The 22,541-nt window shown below is 44.9% G+C and overlaps 1 protein-coding gene across 1 annotated transcript; it reads left to right on the top strand.

Annotated features, from left to right (window-relative positions):
* The first annotated feature begins 7,780 nt into the window (after positions 1-7,780).
* On the top strand, positions 7,781-17,769 carry LYZL4 (lysozyme like 4). The gene is made up of 4 exons (XM_058549489.1): positions 7,781-7,919; positions 8,029-8,178; positions 11,630-11,708; positions 17,700-17,769. Exons 1-4 carry the CDS (start codon positions 7,781-7,783, stop codon positions 17,767-17,769), a joined length of 438 nt encoding a protein of 145 aa, XP_058405472.1.
* The last annotated feature ends 4,772 nt before the right edge of the window (positions 17,770-22,541 follow it).

Raw genomic sequence — 22,541 nt, 5'->3', positions numbered from 1 at the left:
TGCACATGAATCACCAGCGATCTTATTCAAATGCAGATTCCGATTCAGCGGCTCTGGAGTGGGGCCTGAGATTCTGCATTTCTAAGAAGCTCTCAGTGTTACCAGTGTTCCTTCAAGGTCCACACTTCAAGGATCAAAGGGCTAGGTCAAGGGCTTTCAACCCTGGCTGCACGTCGGAGTCACCTGGGGAGTTGTAGAAATACTGATGCCTGGGTCCCACTCTCAGATGTTCAGATTTACCTGGTTTGGGGTGTGACCCCCCCAGGTGATTCTGATGTGCAGTCAGGGTTGAGAACTGCTGGGCCGACCCCCTCAGCCTTCAGCCTCTGCCTTCTAGCTCCTCCTCACTGCCCATCTGGCCTGCTCATGCACACTCTGCACTACGCTCCCAGATACTCCTCTCTCTTGTACTTGGCTTTCATGGAGAGTGTACTGTGAACTAGAGCTTTCCACACAACCTGATGATGTCAGCACTATTTCTATCTCCATTTTGCACATAGAGAAACTGAGATTTGGAGAGTGAAATATCTTGTCCTAGGTCACACGGTGTCAGGACCCACCCCGGTCTTCTGTCCCTGGAGCACAAAGCAGCACGAAGTGGGTTAGGAGGATGGCCTCTGGAGCCAGACAGATGTGGGATCTGCCACTTACTATAGGTGTGATCTTGGGCAGGTTACCTAGATCCTGCAAGCACTAGGTCTCCCCTCTGTAAAATGCGGGTGCTAAGAGTACCCACTTCTCAGGGCTTGGAAGCATAAAAGAGATGACCTGTACAAGCCATGGCCCCCAGAGCCTCAGCCACAGGAAAGGCTATCGCCATCTCAACACCATGCGGTGTCTCCACAGCACTTGCTGTGGGCCGCTCTTCTTTGGCACTGGGCACAGGCTTCCGTATTGTAACTCATCTTTTCTGTGCTCACATCAACTCTTCAAATGGAAAACAAGCTCCTTGAAGGCAGAAATGTACAAATATGAAATGCGTGTGAATGTGATTTTTTTGGTTCATGGCCTCAAATGGGTTTCCTTTGCCCCTTGGGGCCTAGCAGTGGAGGTAGTAAATTCACCAGTGTTTGTCAATTGATGGGAATTTATGTGTTAGTCAATGGAAAATAATCGTGCTGGAAACAGAGCTGTCATATAAATATAAGTAATTACCCTGTTAGCATCATTCATTCATTCATTCATTCATTGCCTTCTGTTCACTCAGACCCTATGAAATGACTGAAAACAACTCAGCCTGAATCCCAAACCACAGGCCAGGCTGGCTCTGCTGCTTATTTCCCCTGTGGTGGGGGTGGAGGGTTGAGGAGGTGAGGGCCCCATCTCATATGTATCTCATGTATTTGGGTAACTACTTTAGAGGCTCCACACTGAGGACTTCTCCAGTTTTAACACTGAAAGTCTCATATCCCTGGAAACCCCTCAGTCCCAGTCAAATGGGGACGGTTGGTTACCCCACCACAACCACACTCATCTGGGGAGATGTCCTTTCCTTTCACAAACCTAACGGCTCTGTGCCTTTCAGCCTTCCTTCTTTGTGGAGGACCCTTTGGTGTCAGATGGTTCCTGCTGGTTTTTCTCATCCCCTTTGTGATGTGGGCCCACAAGCCCCTAGGACTGGGAACAGTTGCTGCCTCCCACCATGCCTGGACTTGTGGGTTGTGATGGGTCCCCTGCCTGCTCGCTGTTCAGCATTTCTCTCGTCACGGCCTGATGTCTTTTTCCTTCCATTTCAGTGCATTGTGGGTAGCTGAGGGTGGCTCTGTCCTGACATGAACAATAAGAAGAGTGTTCCTAAAAGAAAACACCTCCGCTTCCCTCCCCCTTTCTCAAGGCTGCGAACACACTTTGCCTCAGACCAGCACTCAGTGAGTACACGAAAGTGGGGCTGTTTTCTTTCTGATGCCATTTCAGATGAAGTTGAATATTTTTAAACTAGGCAAGCAATACCACAGCTAAAAATGCTTGGATTTGAAAATAAACGTGTGGCAGATTTACACAAATCCCTCGAATCAGTTAGAGACAGTTTCAGCAGCAAGTACAACACGTGACTAAGGGGGCTCACGCACCAGAGCTTTATGTTTCTTGCGTAAGAATAAGTCTGGAGGTGGGCAGCTGCTGATATCAATTTAGGGATCAGTGAGGTCAGGCTCTTACTTGGTATCAGTGCCATCCTCTAGGTCACCTCATGTCAAAAAATGGCAGCAACAACTCCAAACATCATGCCTTGCGCAGCTGAGTTCAAAGAGGAAGGAGGGTGGCCCAGGGCAGGGACTCTCTCCCTTGCCCAAGGGGAAATCCTTCCCAGAAGCCCCCTCTCTCCAGCGCACTTCCCTTTACATCCTACTGGCCAGAGCTGGGTCATGCACCATCCATGGGCCAGGGGCAGGTCCCACCTTCTTTGCGATTCAAGTCTCTGCCCAACACCTAAACACTACTGGGCTTCTTTTAGGGAGGGGTGGCTTTAGCTGGATGACCAAAAATGTATTCCCAGCCCTCTTTCTCTGGGCTCAGAAGCCCTGAGTTCTGGCCCTATTTCTTGCTCAGGTGTGAATAACATGATGAACTGGATGCATCATCCTAAGCCCCAATATGGCCCCTATGAGCCACTTGCAAGGAAGGTGAGCTAGCAGTGAGGGTTTCTGTATGAGATTGCTTTCATCAGTGGCTCCGTGGCAAGAAACACGAACTTTGAAAAGTGGTAAACCAGATCATTTCAAAGGCAACTTCTACCTCAAATGTTTCTGAGTGTCTGCAGATTGGCTAGCATCTCTTCTTGTCTCCAGACATTTTTTTTGCAGACACTGCACGGATATAGATGCAGATATTGAGACAGATACAAATGTAATTATAGATTGTGTTATCTGGCGATGTCTGCACAGCAGATGGAGATCCATATGTTGGGGAAGGCTCAGGAGAAGTCCAGCTAGGGCCAAGGGCTGGGGCAAACTGAGGGGCCTCAGCCTCATGAGAGCAAATGAGACTTCCCAGGGCACTCCAGTGAATGCACTGAAGTCTCTGCACAGGGATGGAAGTCTAGATAAACAGCGCTGGAGGTGTAGGGATGCAGAGGAAGGCTAATAACCAGACCTACCCTAAAAGACCTCTGATCACCTCTCCTGACTCTGGGAGAAGAGACATAGTCCCTCTTGACTAGAGGTGTTCTGGAAAGCCTAAGAATTCATGATTATCTTTGAAAAGCTACTTAAAAGTATATAAAGTTGCAAAATGCTCTACCATGATGAGTAGCAGTAACGACCTTTGTAAACTCAGTTGAAGGGTTAAAAGGAAGTAGAGATGTACCACCAGTACTAACCGGTAAATTATGTGGGTATAAGGCTTAAGGCAGACAGACTGGGACAAGTTAATCACTCTAGCTTAAGATAATAATCAAAACTAAGTTGAGAGCTTTGAAAAACTTGATAAAGGCAAATTATTAAAATCATATTGCTAAAGGGATAAGTGTGGGTGATATAACTAAGAAAGTTTAGAAAAACTTGAAAATCTAGAAGAGAAATCTAGAAGACATTGCTTTGCCTACATCTTTAAGTTCTTGCTTTGCTTTGAAGATACAGAAACTAGAAATGGAATACAGCACAATATGATTTACACAAAAAACTTAGTGTTCCAGTTCATAACTCATATCCAAGAAAAGGCCATTACTAAAGATTATTAAGCAAATGTACATTCATGGGTTTAAGTTTCAGTGTTTGTGGGCTGGTGTTTTTTTTGGTTTTGTTCTATGATTCTCCACTTTATCACTTTTAATTAATCGACTAATTTCCGGTCGTAATTGAGTCAGCCAGAAGGACTTCAAAGTTTTCAAAAGTCTAACATCATCCTCAATCAACTCAACATCTCTTAACTTTTGGGAGCTAGTCGGGATCTTAAGGATAACCCAATCTGATGCCCTCTTGTCACAAATGAGGTTGCCCAGGCTCCAAGAGAGGATGTCATTGACCACGGCCCCATCGTGAGGAGAGGAACAAAATAAAGGCCTCTCCCACTGCTCTTCATTGAAGACAGTTCTGTGGGGGCCCAGGAGAATGCTGTGGCAGGCAGAATAACGGTCCCCCAAAGATGTCTGTGCCCTTACCACTGGAGACTCTGAATATATTATTGGCATGGCCAGAGGCAGCGTACAGATGTGATGAGGTGAAGGACCTCGAGATGGGGAAATTATCCTGGACTGTCTGGGTGAGCCAATCAGATCACATGTGTCCTTAAAAGTGGGAGAGGGGGGCCGGCCCGGTGGCGCAAGCGGTTAGGTGCGCGCGCTCCGCTGCGGCGGCCCGGGGTTCACTGGTTCGGATCCTGGGCGCGCACCGACGCACTGCTTGGTAAGCCATGCTGTGGCGGCGTCCCATATAAAGTGGAGGAAGATAGGCACCGATGTTAGCCCAGGGCCGTCTTCCTCAGCAAAAAAGGAGGAGGATTGGCGGATGTTAGCTCAGGGCTGATCTCCTCACCAAAAAAAAAAAAAAAAAAAAAAAAAAAAGTGGGAGAGGAGGCAGAAGGTGAGTCAGAGAGATACAACAAAGAAAGAAGAGGCAGGAGAGAGTCAAAGCATAAGAGGGTTCTGACCCACCCCTGCTGGCTTTGAAGATGGAGGAAGGGAGGTAGAGCCAAGACACACAGCGGGGAAGGCCCTCAGCTGACAGCCAGCAAGGAAACAGTGATCTCAGCCCCACAGCTATAGGGAACTTTGTTCTGCCAACAATGAGCAAGGGAATGGGTCCTCCTCTAGAGGCCCCAGAAAGGCGCACGGCCCTGCCAACAGGGCCAGTGTGACCCGTGTTGGACTTCTGATCTATAGAACAGTAAGATAACAAATTTGTGTTATTTAAGCTGCTAAGTTCGAGGTAACTTGTTACAGCAGTAATAGAAAACTAATACAAATGTGGTGGTGACAGACCTCTCTCTGTTTCAGAATATTCTGGTGCATAGCAACTGATGTCATAGAAAAAATTCTAGAAGAGCAGGTCATGGAGAAGGATTTTTGGTTTAGAAGCTCTGGGGTGAAGGCAAATGGGTTGTCAAGGATGTGGCATCTGAAAACTCCAGGGGACTGAGTGTAGACAGAGCAACTTTCCTATAACAAACGTTCGAACCTGCCGCAGTGGCTGTTCCTCCCATCCCCCGAGGAGGCACCAAGGCCGAAGGAAGAACTGGTGGACGATAAGCAGGTATATGGGGCCAGGAAACAGGACAGGCGTGACGATACCCAGCTGCAAGAGGCACTCATCAGCAAATTCACTTCTTGCTCATCCTATGACAGTTCTGTTGGGAAGAGTAGGTTTTGTTCATTCATTCATTCAACAGAGATTCACTGAGTACCTGCTGTGCACCAGGCTCTGTTTTAAGTACTGGGGATAAAGCAGAGAACAAAACAGACCAGGTGTCTGCATTCCTGGTGTTTACACCCTGGGATGGGAGATAGACACATGAACAAAGAAATGAACCAGGTTATTTCTGAAATTGACTTATTTTATAAAGAAAATAAAAACTATTTTCTGTGATGGGGCAGTGGTCAGGGAATCCTATTTGAGGTGATGAGCTCATCTGAGCTGAGACTATGACAAGTAAGAGCGAGCTATGGAGTGGCTGGGGGAATCATGCTCTAGGCAGAAGGAACAGCAGGTGCAAAGGACCTGTGGTGGAAATGAGATTGGCATGTTCAAAGAAAAGAAATGTACAAGGTGAATCCTGGAGGCATGAAGGTGACCAAGGGGCAGAGAGGTGTGAAATCAGACTGGAGAAGTATTTAAGGGCTAGATCAGGAAGGGTCTTGTCCGCCAGGTTGAGGATTTGGGATCTTATTTAAAGTGCAAGGGGAATCCATTGGAGGTGGGTGATGTGACTGGATATGTGTTTTTAAAAAGGCCTTTCTAGCTGCTGTGTGGAGAATGCAGAGATGGGAACAAGAAAGGAGCATGGACTATAGGAGTATAGTCGGGAAACCTCTACAGAAGTCAGAGATGATGGTGATCTGGACTAGGAGGAGATGGTGAGAGGTGCATAGGTTTTGGAAGAACAGAGACAGGGCTCCTGATGTATTGGTTGCTGGGAAGAAGGAAGGAGACAGGACTCAGCAGGCCTTTTATGAGTTGAGATGGCGCCTGACCCTTGGGAGACAGACACTGCCTGAACATATTGTTTGCTCTGTTGGGAAATGTGAACATGAACTTCTCTCACGTGCACTGGAATTCAGTTATTAAGCTAAGGGCATGGAGTGCTCCAAGAGCTCAGAAAAACAAGTGTCCATAGGGGATCGAGTGTTTTGCAGATTTAACTCATTTACTCTTTAAATGAACACAATTAGGTGAGTACGATTTTAACCTCTATTATAGATGAGGAAATAGAAGCACTGGGAGACTGGTCTTCAACCACTCCTGGGATCACTAACATCCCAGCTACTGAGAGGGTAAAGCCGGGATTTGGATCCAGGCAATCTGACTCCAAGTCTGAGCACCTACATGCTAGGTTCTCCTCGATAGTGCATTTGGTGTACTGGTCATGTCTGTAACTAATCATGCACTAAGAGTTTAAACAAATGTTTGCAATTGCAATTCTTCTAATTCATGAATACATTTATTTCTAATATTTGCCCAGGTTAGACATTTAGGACATTGGTTCTCAACAGGGGCCAGTTTTGTCCCCCAGGAGACTTTTGACAATGTCTGGACCCTTTTTTTTTTTTTGAGGAGATTCGCCCTGAGCTGACATCCATTGCCAATCTTCCTCTTTTTTTTTTTTTTTTTTAAGGAAGATTAGCCCTGAGCTAACAACTGTGCCAATCTTCGTCTACTTTATATGTGGGACCCCACCACATCATGGCTGGTGAGTGAAGTAGGTCTGTGCCCAAGATCCGAACCCGCGAACCTGGGCTGCCAAAGTGGAGCACGTGGAACTTTAACCACTTTAACCACTCTGCCATAGGGCCAGGCCCTGGACACATTTTTGTTTGTCACAACTGAGGGGGCAGAGTTGCTGGCATCTAGAGGCCAAATGTGCTCCCAAACAATCTCCAACACACAGAGACACTATGAGGCTAAGTGACTCGCCTGCTGTTGCTGATGATGCCCCAGCTAAAAAGTGGCAGGCCTGGGCTGGACTGGGGTTTATTCACTTGTGTGGGCAGCAAGAGAAAAGCTCAGTGGAGTTTGGTTTGTAGAGACTCTGGGGCCAAGGCTGTGTAAAGGGTAAGACCACACACTGAGTACATTCAGGAGAAGAGGCAGTGGTGGGAACAACTCAACGTGACAATGGTGGCTGTGCGCCAGTGGGTGGGCCATGACGAATTTTTTTCTTCTTTCTCTTTTTCTGTTTTCCCAAATGTATTTAATGACCAAGTTCTACTTTCACAACAAAGGGGAAGGGGAGATTTGAGCATCTGTATCTACTATTAAAGAGAAATGAATGAGAAAAAAACCAAGAAGCCATTGGGTTTTGCTGGAGGGAAAGAATGAGAGTGGGGGAGGAGACCTTCAGGAGAGCAGCTTCCTTGGAAGATAGGAGGTGGAGAGGAGGAGGAGGGGCAGGGCTCAGGTATCCGGGGTTGGCAGTAACACGAAACAGAGAACTGGGATGGAAGAAGTATCATGGTTGAGCCAGGCGGGACTCCCATTTTTCTGGACACACTGAACTGCACACCCCCACCCTCACAGTGCCCTTCTTGTCCTTCAGAGGAACCAGTGTCCCTGTGATCTTGGTAGGAATTTTATGTGACTGCCCACTCACCCGACAGCTATCACCCTGAGCTGCCAGGAGCCTGGAGAAGATGAAGGTGTCCGTGGTTCTCACTCTCATTGGCTACCTGGTGGTTCCAAGTGGCGCTGCTGTTTTGGGGCGCTGTGTGGTGGCTAAGAAGCTCCACGAAGGAGGCCTGAGTAATTTTGAGGGCTACAGCCTTGAAAACTGTGAGTAGGCCCTCTCGGCCCCCTCTCTCCTCACCTCCTTCCCCTCCGTCCTCTGCCCAGGTATCCCCCACTCCAGGCTCCTCTGAGCCGTACACCTATTCCGTCCTAGGGGTGTGCCTGGCTTATTTTGAGAGCAAGTTCAACCCCGAGGCTATCTATGAGAACACGCATGGGGGCTACACCGGCTTCGGCCTCTTTCAGATCCGCGACAATGACTGGTGCGACAGAGGCAAGAACCTCTGCCACGAGTACTGCTCTGGTAGGTCCCCTCTCTCCATTCCACACCTGGGCCCCAGGGGCCGCAGCAGTGAGCTCAGAGGTCTGCCTTCCCAAAGGCCGGAGTTTACAAGTTTGGAGCAGGGAGGAGGAGGGCCTGGCAGGGCTGGGCTGAGCCGAATCCCAGGTGGGGCCCGGGGGAGGCCGAGTGCCCCACTGCCAGGGTACCAGAGAGAAAGGGCTGCAGAGTCAGGCATGCGGCCTGGGACGGAACGATGGAAAACCCCGTCCAGATGGGCAGAGAAGGCGTCGGGATGTTGAGAGGAGGCGAGGAGGAGGCTGCCGGCATCAGAGCCCATCCAAGCCTGAAGGGTGAGAGCAGAGGGCTCTGCTGGGCCTGATTTTACCACCCTTGGCCACCACACTCTTCTTTAAGGGAAACAGATGCTGCCACTTCGACAGGCAGAAGTAGTCACTGGGAGGAGACAGGAGGGGGCCATCCCAAGGGGAGCTTGCTCAGCTGCTCGTAGGGGGTCCCAAATACTGTGGTCAAGAGGAGGTTGCCCAAGATTCACTCATCCCACGAGCATTTCCTGAGCCCCCACTAAGTGCCTGGTCTCATGGAGTTGACATTCTAGTGCTTGCTAACTGCCAGCTACTCTTCTAAGCTCTTCACAGGTATTAATTTGCCTAATCTTCACCCCCGTGACATGAGCACTGTTATTATCTTCATTCTATAAATGGGGAAACTGAGGCCCAGAGAGGATAAGTACATGCTCAAGGCCACACAGCTGGTAGGTGGTAGAGCTGGGAGGCAAACCCAAGCAGTGTGACTCCTGCCTCAAGGCTAAACCAGAACTCTCCCCGACACCTGAGGCTGTCACTGTGCAGCAGGAGGGTCTTAGGGCCCCAGCATCCTCAGGGTCTTCCTACTGAGCAAACCTCCCTCCCCGGTGATGGATGAGAAATGTCCCAGAGCCTGTGGCTTCTGAGCTGGGTCTTTAGGAGGCAGAGTGGAGAGGTTGTGGCAAAGGCTTACAGCCTTCTGTGTGGTCTAGGAGGAACCTGCCTTGCATCGGGTCCCATGCTCCGCTTTGGGGCTCCAGAAAGGAGTAAGATAGTTTCCAGATTCAAGGAGAAGCAGAACTGCAAAGTCAGAGGGAAAGGTGCAGGCACCATGCAGGAACTTGGTGGGAATCCCAGCTGCTCCCACTATAAGCTACATGAGCTGTGCAAATCACTTCCCAGAGCTTCCTTATCTGTGAAGTGAACCTCTTATGGTTGCTGGGGGCATTAAATGGGAAGTATGTGAAACACTGTGGAGGGCCCATAGTGAATTACAATGATCACAGTCTAGCGGAGACATACACATTAAGAATGTAATTTAACTACTGTGATGGAACTTACAATGTCGCCCTGAACTTCCTGGTAGCCAAAGCAAAAAAAGAAACACAGTAGGTCCATAATCTATATCTCATAAGAAGAAATATATATATATGTATGTGTATATAAAAACATATATGTATATGTGTGTGTGTATACTACACCCCCCCCGCCCCACACACAGCCAGAATCCAATGGGAGAAACATAGAGTTATCTGTAGTAGAGGTGGTGGTACTGGGTGCTGTAATGAAAATATGGTGGACTAGACATCCTGAAAAATCCTCCCACTAGGTAAAATATAAAAAGAAAAAGAATCTTTTAAAGTCCTGGTTTAGCTGGCAAGAAAGTTAGAGAAATCCCTAGAGGCTAAAAAGAGGAGCAAGAATCCAGATAGGTAAGTGAGGATTGAAGCCAAAGGTGACCCTGGGGCATCAGCTGATTCCCTGTAGCTTAGTGCACAGGTTTCAGGTCACCGTGTAGACAGGGCCTGAGCAAGGCGAGGAGGTGCGTTGGAGACCTCCACAGAAAGCTGAGACCCCAACACAGCTGCCCTGTCAGCTGAAAGAGGTCAGCTAGAAAATCCCCAAAGTGAAGACATTCTAAATAGAGGGGAAACCGTTTTCCCTGGGAAAGTGTACCCACAGCCCACAGGCCTCACAAGGCACCATCTTAGACACTACCCTGTGCTAAGTACCAGCGGCAGTGCAGAGGACCCGGGTGCTTCCCTGTCTGGCAGGGTGGGGAGCAGAAAGGGCACAGGCTTTGAGGCCAGACAGAGTCTGGGCTCCACCTCCTACTAGTTCTGTGATTTGAGCCTCAGTTTTCTTATCTGTGAAATAGAGATAATAATAGTACCTACCCCACAAGGCTTTGATGAGTTGTCAGAGCACCATTTACTGTCTGGTGCTTGATGAATAAAACTCTCCTTCATTCAAAGACCTTACAAGGTAGCTGGGGATTGGTATGTACGTATGTATGCACGTGGGTACGTTTGCATGTGTGTATATAACAGATAAGTGCTGAATCAAAGTGGCATTTTAGTCAGAAGAGGGGAGAGGGTGCAGTGGGCTAGGTGGTCACTGACAGACTTTTAAGGACTGTACTGTTGGGATGAGCAGATCCAGGTTGGGAGACAAGCATGAACAAAGTCCAGGCAGAGGAACTGCGTATGATCCCCAAGCTGTGGGTATCAGGGGTGGAGCACCCACCACCAGGGTGGGCACCAGCTTTGCCTCCTGCCCCTTGACGTGTCTTGAATGGTGGGGTGGTAGAGGAAGGCCATGGAAGGTAAGGTTGTAGAAGTGGAAAAGCATGTTGGGCAAAGTTGGACTGAGGCAAGGATATGGGGTTCTGCTTTACAGGCACCTAAGGGGCACTGAAGTAATGTTTTAAGGAAAAGCAAGCAATCAGACTAGATGAGGGAAGGGGGGAGACTAGTGTAGGCAGGAAGGAGGGTATTGCAGTAGTCAGGTGGGAGGTCTTGGTTTCCACCTTCCAAGGAGGGAGTGGAAGGATGAATGCATAGACATGTTGTTTCTTCAGAGGCGCCTCTAGCCCTCTCACATGCTATTCCTTCTGCCTGGAACAATTTTCCTGCTATGATTCCCTGAACTCCCTTTCCTTACCTCCTCCTTTAGATGTCACTTGGCCCCAAAACCCTTCCCTGACCCTTCAAGTCTGAATTAGGTGCCCCCACACCAAGCTGCATTCCCCCATCACTCCAGGTATCCTTTGTATTATAATGTCTGTAATCTTTATCTATCCCCTCCCAGACTGCAGGCTGTCTGAGGGCAGGGACAGATTGATTGCATTTGTCGTTCTATCTCCACAGCTTCTTATATTGCCTAGCATAGAATATCCACTATATATATATATATTTTTTAATCAAAATATTATGATAAGAATTACAAGAAAAAAATCAATACATTTCGTAGAAGATGACCACCTCCTGCTACCCCCCAGTGTTGTCTGAGAAAAATCTAAGGGTAGATTTATTCTTGGAATCACACGGAAGCCCCTCTAACGTGAGCACCCTGTACCTTCCCTGATGTCACTCGGATTTAGCTGCCACGTGGTGGTATGGTATCATTCCACTTTATTTTTTCCGCAGCTTTACTGAATCCGAATTTAAAGAAGACAATTGAATGTGTCAAGAAAATTGTAAAAGAAAAAGAAGGGATGGGAGCATGGTGAGTGGTACGTCTTTAAATAGCCATGTATTAATGACTTTCACCCATTATCTTAATCTTAATCTTGGCCTAATCTTGGTTGCTGCCTGTCTGCAGTCCCAAACCAGTGGGATCCCACCCACCAAGTTAAGCAGTAGAACACCATTGATTTCTGCAACCCCAAGGCTGCAGGAGGAAGGAAATAATTATCAGACAAATTGCCTTAAGTCAAACATGTTTTCCCCCTCGTCTTGTTTGGGATTATACAGGATGCTAGGATGAGCATCCCTGAAATCAATTCGTGTGTATATCTCTGATTATTTCTTTCATACAAATTCCTACAAAGGTTTTTGAACACTTTTAAGGTTCTTGATGCATATTGTGAAATGACTCTCCAGCAAGCTTGTACCAATTTATACTAATAACAAGAGTTTAGTAAAATGCCTGTTTACCGCACTCTCATCAATTACAAAACCTTTGCCATTGACAGAGGAATAACAATTTTGTCTTATCTTCTTTTGCACTGTATGATGTCCCATTAGAGTGTTTTCCCATTATGTTTGTTATATAGTTATATTCCTTTGTGATTTTTTTCCCTGTCCCTGTCCTTTGCCTATTTTTAAAAATTCAGGTCATCATATTGGTTTGAAAGAACTCTTTGTATGTTAGGTATAATAACTGATTGTTATATATTTGTTGCCCAAAATAACTGCAACTCTGATTTCTTCTTTAACTAGATATTTGCTTAGGAAAGCCTACTAAAATTTACAAGTGGTTGGGCCTATATTTGACTTCTTCCACTAGATATTATATTTGTTCATATTGTTGTGTGTAGCTGTGATTTGTTCATTCTCATAGCTGTGTAGTATTCCATTGTATGGATACATCATAATTTATTTATCCACTCTTCTGTTGGTGGGCATTTGGGTAGTTTTCACTTTTTTAGTGCTTCCATGAACATTCTGTACTTATCTTTTGATGAATATATAAATGGATTCTTCCATTGATTATATAAGGCATAAAATTGCTGGTCATAGGATATGCATATGCATATTTTCAGATTTGGTATATTCTGCTAAACAGTTTTCTAAAAGGATTTTGTCAACTTATGCTCCCATCAGCAGTTATGAGTTTCAGTTACTCCAGATTCTTGCCAATGCTTGGTATTTTCTAGTTTATTCTTGTGACTGTGTAGTGGTATTGCTTTGTGGGTTTACTTTACATTTCCCTGATGACTAATGAGAGTGAATACTTTTTCAAATGTTTATTGGCCATTTAGATATCTTTTTTTTGTGAAGTGTCTGTTCAAATCTTTTGTCAATTTTTCTATGGTGTTATCTGTCTTTTTCTTATTAATTTGTTAGGTGTTATTTATATACTCTTGAAAAAGGTTTTTTTTTTGGATACAAGGATTGCAAATATCTCCTTTCATTCTGTGGGTTACCTTTTCACCTTATTATTGAAGTCTTGATAAACAGAAGTTCTTAGTTGTAATGTAGTCTAATTTATCATTACTTTCCCTTTATTGTTATTTTTGGTTATTTTAAGGATATATTTGCCTAGTCATAGGTCATGAGGATATTCTCCTTAATTTTTAAAAAGCTTTGTTGTTTTACCTCTTACATTTGGCTCTACAATACCTTTTCTTTCTTTTTCTTGCCTTGTTGCATTGGCTAGGATCGCCAGTAAATGTTGAATAAAAGGGATGATAGTGGCATCCTTGTCTCATTCCCAATCTCACAGGTAAGAAGTTCGATATTTTATCAGGTGTGGTGTTTTCTTTAAGTTTTCTGAGATACTATTAATCAGATTAAGAGTGTTTATTTCCACTTCTAGTTTGTTAAAGGTTTTGTTTTTTTTTAAATCATGAATGGGTATTGAATTTTGGTTATTACATTTTTAGTTTCTTTGCAATTCTGTGTTAGCCTATCCATTTTCCTTTTAACATTCAAACTGTTGTCTTTTTTATTCCTCTTCTCTTCCATGGCTTTCTCCAGAGGTCATGTATGGTTGCATCATATTGAGGATGTTAGTTTTAACAAATTTACTTCTGGATCCTGCAGGATGCTATCTTCAGAAGGATGTTCCTCTAAATTTCATTATGATGCCCCCTTTCCTTCTTGTAATATTTTCCCACAGGTCCCATGTTAGTTTTATCCTTCATTGAATAGGACAGATTAACTCATATACAGTATTTGCCAAATAGATAGGTTATGTGACTTTTTCTTGTCTCTGCTCAATGTTACTTGGGTGATGTCAGACTTCCTCTCAGATGGCCATCTTGGCATAGATGGGTGTGTACGTCCTTGGCCCAATTTCCAATTTGGGGATTTTTCTGATATATGTGTCTGGCTCTTTCTCATAGGCTGAACATGAAAGCCCTCCATTTCCAGCATGTACTGCTACCACCTCCATCTATACCATTTATCACAATTGACCTACATTATCCAGTAGATACATTGTCGCCACCAATTTCCACCTTCCCCTGCCTTTTCTGCCCTATCCTCCATCCCACATTTCAAATAGACTGTCTAGTTTATTCCGGGCATTGTCATCTCCAGTGAGATCTAGAAACAATGTCATATTTCCTCAGTTCCAGATTGTACATCTAAATATATCTGAATTAGGGCTTATTTTGCAATCAACATGTCTTCCCCCTAAAATTGTTAATAAATCATTCATGCATCTTACAATAGAAAATACCTTATAGTAGGAGAAATTCTTTAATGATAGCTACAATTTCTTGGCTTCTTTAGTGTATAGGCTTTGTATGTTTACATAAACATCATCATTTAATCCTCAGAAATCTCTCTGCAGTGAGTACTTTTATCCTCATTTTAAAAATGAGGAAACTGAGGCACAGAGAGGTAGAATAACTTATCTATGGCCACAGCGCTGAAATCAATCCTGGATCTGTGCTGTTCCAAGCCTGAGCTTTCACCAGGCTACTCAAAGAGATGGGAATGGTGTGCACAGGAGACCTATGCTCTGGTCATTTGGAAGGCAACAAAAGGATGCTGTCCGGTTCTCTTTTGGGGGCAGACTCAGGGTTTTTGAGCAAGGTCAGTCATTGGGGGCGGGGCGGACCTGCAGGTGGACTCATTTTACTAGTGGAAGCCTGAGTGACATTCCTTACTGTAACCCATAGGCCCTGTAGGCCGTGGACACCTCATCCAGAATCTGGCAACAGGAGATGTGTCCATCTCAGAGGTCCGGGCCTTTGTTGGTTTTTTGTCTTTTTCTGTGTCTTTGGGAGCTAAGTTTAGCAGGAGATTTTTGTCGGCTTCTCTTGCCTCTGTATCTCCAGCATCTAGCTCTGTGCCTGGCACATAATAGATGTCCCCTAAATGTTTGTTGAAAGACCAAGGCTGCATTTGGGGCCATTATCCAGAAGCCGTTTTTAAATTTTTACTTTTTAATTTATTATTTCTAAAAATAAAAGTAATACATACATACTTAAAAATGAAAGATAAAAAACTTCTCCTTCTCGGGAAGTGGGCACAAGGGGTGAAGGGGTGCATTTATATGATGACTGACAAATAATAATGTCCAACTGAAATCTCACAATGTTATAAACTATTATGACATCAATTAAAAAAAACAAAAACAAAAATAAAAAAACTTCTTATCAGCAGCCTCCTGAAGCTCACCACTGTTACTACGTCTTACAAATCAAAGAAAAACATATGCACAAATATTTTAAAACACTCGTGGAATCCTAACTTACACACTGACGACCTGCACTTAGCTTTTTTTCACTTATTAATAGAGCTCGTGAATCCCGGCATATTACTGCCCAGAGGTCTCTTCCATCACTGTAATAGCTGCTTAGTACCCTGCTGTGTGGGTGCTGCAGGGGATTATCTGCCAGTTCCCTAATGATGAAGATTTGGGTCGTTTCCATTGTTGTTGCTGCTGCTGTTTCAACCAATTCCACAGTGAGCATCTTGCTCTTAGAATTTCTATGTTCTTTCAAGCGTATCCTTAGGGATAATCCTTTGCAGAAGATTTGCTGGGACTATTCGGTGCATTTAAAAGCTGGTGAGAGATTGCCAAATTGGCATTCAGAGAGGGGACACCTCCACCACACTGCATGAGGGGTCTGTGTTCCCCCAGCTCACCAGCCTGGAGCATTAAAACTTGTGTGTTTTTTGGAAATTGAGACTTGTAAAATGATACCATTCTGTTTTATTTTGCATTTTTAAACTACAAAAGAGTGAGCATCTTTTCACAGGTTTATTGGCCATTTTTCTGTGAACTGCTTATTCATATTCTCAGCCCACTTTTCTGTTGGTATGATAATGTTTTCTTTTGTTTTTATTGATTTTATACATGTCATTTATAAATTAGGGTTATTAGACCTTTGTCCATCATATCCATGTGCACTATTTTTCCAGGTTTATTTGTATTTTGACTTTCTTTATGGTATCTTCACCATGCAGCAGTTTTGCATTTTCACAGAATCAAATCCCTCAGTCTTTTGTTTTGTGGTTCTGAGTTTTTATGAAATCTCTTTGAAAGATCTTTTCATACTCCAAGATTGTAAAGAAATCAAACTGTTTTCCTCTAAATTAGAACAGAGCCTGGCACAAAATAAGCCCTATGTTAAGTTTTTGTTAAACAAATTAGAAAATAGAATTTTCATAGATTCATGTTTTTATACTTAAATTTTTGGCCTTCTTGGAATTAATTTTGGTATAAAAAGTGAGGTAGGGATCCAGATTTATATTTTTAAAATGGCTATTCAGTGATCTCAACACTACTTACTTATTAATCCATTTTCCTCACTAATTTAATAGATTGCATTTTAAAGTGGGAGTTGCCTTATTAATGTTAACTGTCTTCTGAGTGTTTAAAATATCTTTGATACATAGTCTCAACTTTCCCATGAATTTAATTTGGAAGGCTGGCTGGCCCTCTAGGGTAAGCACTAATGAGCTAAACCCATCTTTATTGTAGTACAGCATTCAGCGGGGGTATGCTGGGCCAGGCTGATCAAGACCTTCTTACTTGCTCGGGATTCTCGGTGAAGTGAGCTCTTCTTAAGCCAATAAGCAGCCATGTCTTTTCCAAAGCTCAGCTCAAGTGGCTCTGCAGAGGTGGGGCAGACAGGAAGGGAGATGACCGAGGCTTCTGCAACGCCTGCGCGGGGCTGTGGAAAGACTTGCAATTTCTGAAAATATGTATGTGTGTGTTTTCCCTGCTGCTTTATAGTCATGAGGGGTCATAGGGCCACAGCCCCTTCTTCAACTGTGGGACCCCCTACCGTGGAAGACTCGTGGAGGCCTGCCCGGCTGAGGGAGGGGGCTAACGAAACAGGATTTCTAATGGCCTGCAGCTGGCCTGGTGACTCCCACAGCTTCTAGGTTAGGACAGGAGGACCTGGACCTGGGGGCCGGAAGAGGGGCTGGGAATAGGGAGGTCACTTTTAGGGGCACCAGGAGAAAATGTTAGAGAAACTTAGTCTAGCTGACCAAGGCCGGGTTGAGGAGCTGGAAGGAATTTTGGAAGGTAAGAGATGAAGCAGGTGTATGGAAAGGTGAAAGAGGCCCTGGCCCAGGGAGCGAGGGCTCCCATTTCAGATCTAGGGTCTGCCAAGTGCTCATCATAGGACCCTGGGCAAGTTACAGACCTTCTCTGAGGCTCACTTCAGAGAACTTAAAAATACTTACCTTGCAGGGTTGGGGGCGGATTTCACAGTTCACAGTTCAGCCTCCCTATCACACGATGTGGGATTTATAGAAAGAGGTGGGGTGGGGTGCGGAGGGTTGTGGACACGAGGATGTAGGGAACCCTAGCATTCATGTTAGGATGTGGTGGAGATAGCGAGAGCGACATACTCGAGGTGCACAAAAGCTTTCAGAAACGTGCCCACAGCAGGGGTAGCAAGCTCAAACGCTCCAGGGGCCAGGCTGCGGGTGTAAACGGGTCAGTGGGGCCTGTGGAACCCTGAAGATCCTGAGCTCTGACACTGTCCCTGCTGTTCACCCTCCCCGGCTTTCCTCTTCACAGGCACTCCTGGTCCCTGAACTGTCAGAACTCAGACACTCTGGCGAGGTGGTTGGACGGATGCAAGCTGTAGCCGCCGGGGCGGCCCTCGCCACACTCACCAGTTGCATCTTCTGAATGAAGATGCTTTTCTGTTTGTTCAACCTTGTTGATTATCTCACTGCTTGACAGCTCCAGATGGAAAAGGACCAAAGTTTGCTTCATCCAGGGATGCAGGATACAGAATAAACCAGCTAGTTATTCAACCTGGGCCAAAAGTCTCCACTTGTATTATTATACTGTGATTGTTACTATGATAACCATAATTTACCATTATCATGATTTATGTCGCATGCTGAGACACACAGGTGGAAGTGAGGAGACCACAAAATCCTTTTAGCGCTTCTATGGAGAGAGTCCAGTGACAGTTGCTCTTTCTTATAAAAAGTTAAGTTCTAAAAAATTATCAATAACACATACTTGCGTTAGAGAAATTGTGAAAAATACAGAAACATAAAAAAGAATCCTCCTATGATCTTAGTGCCCAAAGACAATCCCTGTCATGCCTTAGTTGCACTCTCTCTTGGTCCTTTTTCTGTGTAGGGGTTTTTCTTCTTTTTCAACAATGCTGTGATAATGCTGTAGACAGTTTTGTACCTCGCTTTTTAGAAAGAAAAAAACATGATAATAAACCTCTCCCCCACATGTATTTCGATTTTAAGTAGAAGGGTTTATCTCCAAAGCTTAGTGGCTTACAGAATCCTTGCCCGGGATGGAGCAGCAGGTGTCAGCCTGGGCTTCAAGACATGGGAGCAGAAGCAGCAGCCACCATGTCTGCTGTCAGAAGCCAGGTCACCTGCGGGAACCTAGGCTACGATGGGGTTTGGAGAACAGAGTCTTTACCCTTTCAGCCCTTGTACAGGAGGGAAAGTACCGGAGCAGCATTGAGAGAGCCTGTCTACAGCATCTGCCTCATTGTGGTGTTGGAGATTCTTTGAAATGAAATTTTAGAGCCGGTTAATATTCATTGTATGAATGCACCATATTTTATTTAACTTTTCCCCTACTGTCAGATTTTTAGATATTGCCATTTTAGAAACCATTACAAAGAATACTGTAGTGGCTGTTTGCGTCTGCCTCTCTTCATTTTTTACATTTTTAAAATAATACAAACAATATATATTTACTAAAGAAAATTTGGAGAGTACAGATCGTCATAAAGAAGGAAATTAAAAATACACACCATTCCCCCACTGAAACAGAAGTTTTCGTCATGGTTCTGTAGCCATGGTTGAGAGAACCTTGATGTAGAGGTGGGTTAGTGTCAATCTTTTCATGTGTACCCTTCCCTACTTCAGGGTGAGTGTTTGCACATATTTTTCCTTACAAACATGGACTACTACATGTACAGTTTTGTATCTTGCTTTTTTTTCTTAATATTTTGTGGTCTCATATTTCCAGTTCTATGACAGGGATCCTAGCACCATTTTTAATGACTGCACAGTATCCCCATATGCGGACAAAACTATAATGTATATAAGCCTCTATTGTTACTCTGTTCAATTTAGACAAAAAGTAAATGACATAAGTGAATCATGGCCACTGTAAAGGCAGGCAGAACTGAAAGCAAGTCAGCTCTACTTTTTATTTGCATCTTGGTCACTTTCAGAAAACAGAAGAAAGAGCTATAAGTTAGAATTTCAGGGGCAGAACTTCAAAGTTCTCAAGTTCAGTAATGATTAATCAGTTTAATCAATTGGTTTCATGTGGCTTTCCCCCCTCTCTAGAGGAAAGAGTATTGGATAGTTCCCAAGCACACAGCGTGAATCATACAATAAAATTCCTGCTGGCGACCACACTTGCTGTTAAGGACAATGAGAAGCTTTTGAGACCTTGAGAGCAATTTCTTATTGAGCTGGGAACCCCATCCTGCTTCCGAGGGTGGGCCCAAATGTGATAACACACCTGACCTCAGCCCAACCTTAACCCGGACATTAATGACAGCCTGCAATTGATTAAAACACTATCTCCTTGAGTGCCAAATCCAGCGTGCTGCCGCCTCCTTCCAGGCCATTACTTCTGCCTGGCTCATCATCATTCTCTAATGGCCACTTGTGTCAACATGGGCGTGAGGCTTGAGGACAAAGCAAATGTTAGTGTATTGACTGGAAAGCCTCTCTAGGGTTTCCCAACATCAGCTCCTGGCTTGGCGCTCTCAAACCTATTAATAGTGAACATCACAATGAGTGCTCATTCCGGGGCCAGATCTCCCTGTCTGGTTTACAGAATGATCAAAACCAGACTGAAAAATCTCAATAACAACAACTCCTGTTATTATTACTTCTATCACCAGCAGCTACCATATTAACTCCAATTTCACAAATATTACGCATAGGCCTTTACATACAATATTTTCAAACCCTGCAAAACCTTACGAGGTAGGTATGAATTATAACCATGTCATAGATGGAGAGACTGAGGCTTGGAGGGGCTAAAACCTTGGCTTTATTCCAGCTTGGTAAGTGATGGAGATGGAATAGGTATCTCCCGAAACCTCCCCCACACCGTCCCCCCTCCAAACCCTGGTACTGTATTGGTGTTAATCTTCCATTCCACCTATTAGCTGGAAAATTGAGTCTCCAGTTTTTTAATTAAGACTTTGCATTGAAGAGGTTTTAGGCAGCTAGGGCAGGACAATGGGTCATTGTCGTAGTGCCCAACTAAAAGGCGGGGAAATTAAGGCCCTAAGAGACGAAGTAACTTTCTCAACTACACAAAATAAACCAATAGAGAAGGCAACGTGGTGACCTGCAGCATTTCCAAACTCCTGTCATGATAAAAATCACCTGGGGTAGTGTTAATATGCTGATTCTGAGCCAATCTGCCTATCTACTGAGTCCCTATCTCCAGGGATGGGGCCCAGGAATCTGTATTTTTAAAGTGTCTCCAGATGAATCTGATCTTTGGGAAACTTGGGAGAAACTGGTTAGTGGAAATAGCGTGGGTTGGGAAGAGTCAGAAGATAGAGGGATCATTCCTGGCTCTGCCACTGATTGTTGAGCCACCTAATTCTCTGAGCCTCGTTTTTCCTACCTGTAGACTGAAGTGAATGACCCTGGCTGGGCTGCCCACACAGTGGTGGTGTTGAGGAGGCAGCAGTGAGGCGATGGGGTCTTCTGATTCCTGGGCCCTTTACCTGCTTCCTAGCACCATGTTGACTCTATGAGTAAAGACGCTGCTGAAGATCTGCCATCAAGAGGGTCGGGGGTGGGTGTATGTGCGGCTCTTGCTGTCTGGTGTCATGTATATCTTGCAGCACAGCTTGGCCAAGCCAGTTACTGGAGTATAAAGATTGTATCTTACCCTCAAGACACTGCTTTTTAGAATTTTCCTTAAATGGTGGCTGGTTTTGTTTTGAATCTCAAATCCTACATACTTCTGGCGCTAGAGCTGAGCCAGGCAGCCCCTGCCCCTCATTGCTGCTTCTGCCTTCTCCCTCGACTTCTCTAGCTCCTTTGAAGCAAGCACTGCTCCTCCCTTCTCCTGTCCCTGCCCTTCATTCACGGAAGATCTTGGCTCCTGACTCACTGTTTTTCCACCACTACTGGAGTCGTCATTCTTGGTGGCCTCAGTATTTATGTAGACAATCTACCAGCATCCTGACTTCTCAGTTCCTTAACGTCATTGCCTGCAAAGATCTCGTCCTCTGTCTCACTTCAGCTACCACTCCCAGGGCCATACCTTAGACTTGTCACTACTAATAACTCCACCACTTCCAAAGCCTCAATTCTAAGCACCTCACTCTTTGAACACCACCTCATATCTTTCCATGGCATTCCCTCTAACAGTTCTCTAACTCCAACAATTCTATGACTCCACTGGGATCTCTAAGGATTGATCCTTGCTCTGTCCCTCACATTCCTCATGTCCTCACTTCTCTCCTGCCCCGGCTTAGATTCCAAAGCTGCCATCATGATGTAGTGCATGCATTCTCATCTCCTTTGCCTATCTTTCCTCTCTCTGACATACTCACCTGACTACTCACCCCCAGGTAAATCCAACTCTCCATTTACTCTGCATTTATACCCAAGTACAATTTAGAGAAGAGGGAAAAAACCATACAACACCATGTTGACTGGTGTCACTTTAAATTCTTGACAACAATTATCAAGTGGGCCTTTACGTTTCCAATCAATTTCACACTATCTCCTCTCTCTCTAAATCTCCAACCATTCCTCTCTCATCCACCCTCTTAATTGATGATATTGCTTCCTATTTCACCCAGGAAATAGAAGCCATCAGATAAGACCATCTGCAGGCTCCCATCACCACATCTGCCCACCCACACACCCTCCTTCTCTCTGCGGTTATGGATGCACTGCTGATGCTCCCGGCTAAAGCCAACCTGTCCACTTGGGTCCTGGATCCCATTCCCTCTTGCTCACTCTCAGACTTTGCAAGAGACAAGTGATAATGCACTATCACTTTTTTTCTTCCCTACTTAATTGCTTACATCATCATAAAAACATACTGTAATATCTCCCATTTAAAAAAATCTCTCTCGTGGCCTCTCATTTCCTCAAAAAATTCCTCCAAAGAATTGTCCAGTTGGCCTCTCTTTGCCATACGTTCCATTCTCTCTTTAATCCAATTCATTGGAAACCCATCTATTGCGGTTACCAGTGATTTCCATATTACCAAATCCTATGATCAATTCTCAGATTGCATCTTGCTCTCAGCAGCATTTGACATGGTTGATCATTCTTTCTTTCTTAAAACAGTTAACTTACCATCTCTTGGGGCACCATACATTCCTGGTGCTTCTCCCAGCTCACTGGTCACCACTTCTTCACCTCCTTTGCTGGC

The sequence above is a fragment of the Diceros bicornis genome, chromosome 2 (genome assembly GCF_020826845.1).
Source record: "Diceros bicornis minor isolate mBicDic1 chromosome 2, mDicBic1.mat.cur, whole genome shotgun sequence".
Lineage (NCBI taxonomy): Eukaryota > Metazoa > Chordata > Mammalia > Perissodactyla > Rhinocerotidae > Diceros > Diceros bicornis.
The sequence above is the reverse complement of the archived record's forward strand: the minus strand, read 5'-3'. Positions and strand labels throughout refer to the sequence as shown.

Excerpts from the sequence above, each read along its gene's own strand:
- LYZL4 (XM_058549489.1), top strand. The coding sequence starts at position 7,781 with ATGAAGGTGTCCGTGGTTCTCACTCTCATTGGCTACCTGGTGGTTCCA. Across the intron at positions 7,920-8,028 it reads GGGCTACAGCCTTGAAAACT|GGGTGTGCCTGGCTTATTTT; the intron begins GTGAGTAGGCCC and ends ATTCCGTCCTAG. Across the intron at positions 8,179-11,629 it reads CTGCCACGAGTACTGCTCTG|CTTTACTGAATCCGAATTTA; the intron begins GTAGGTCCCCTC and ends TTTTTTCCGCAG.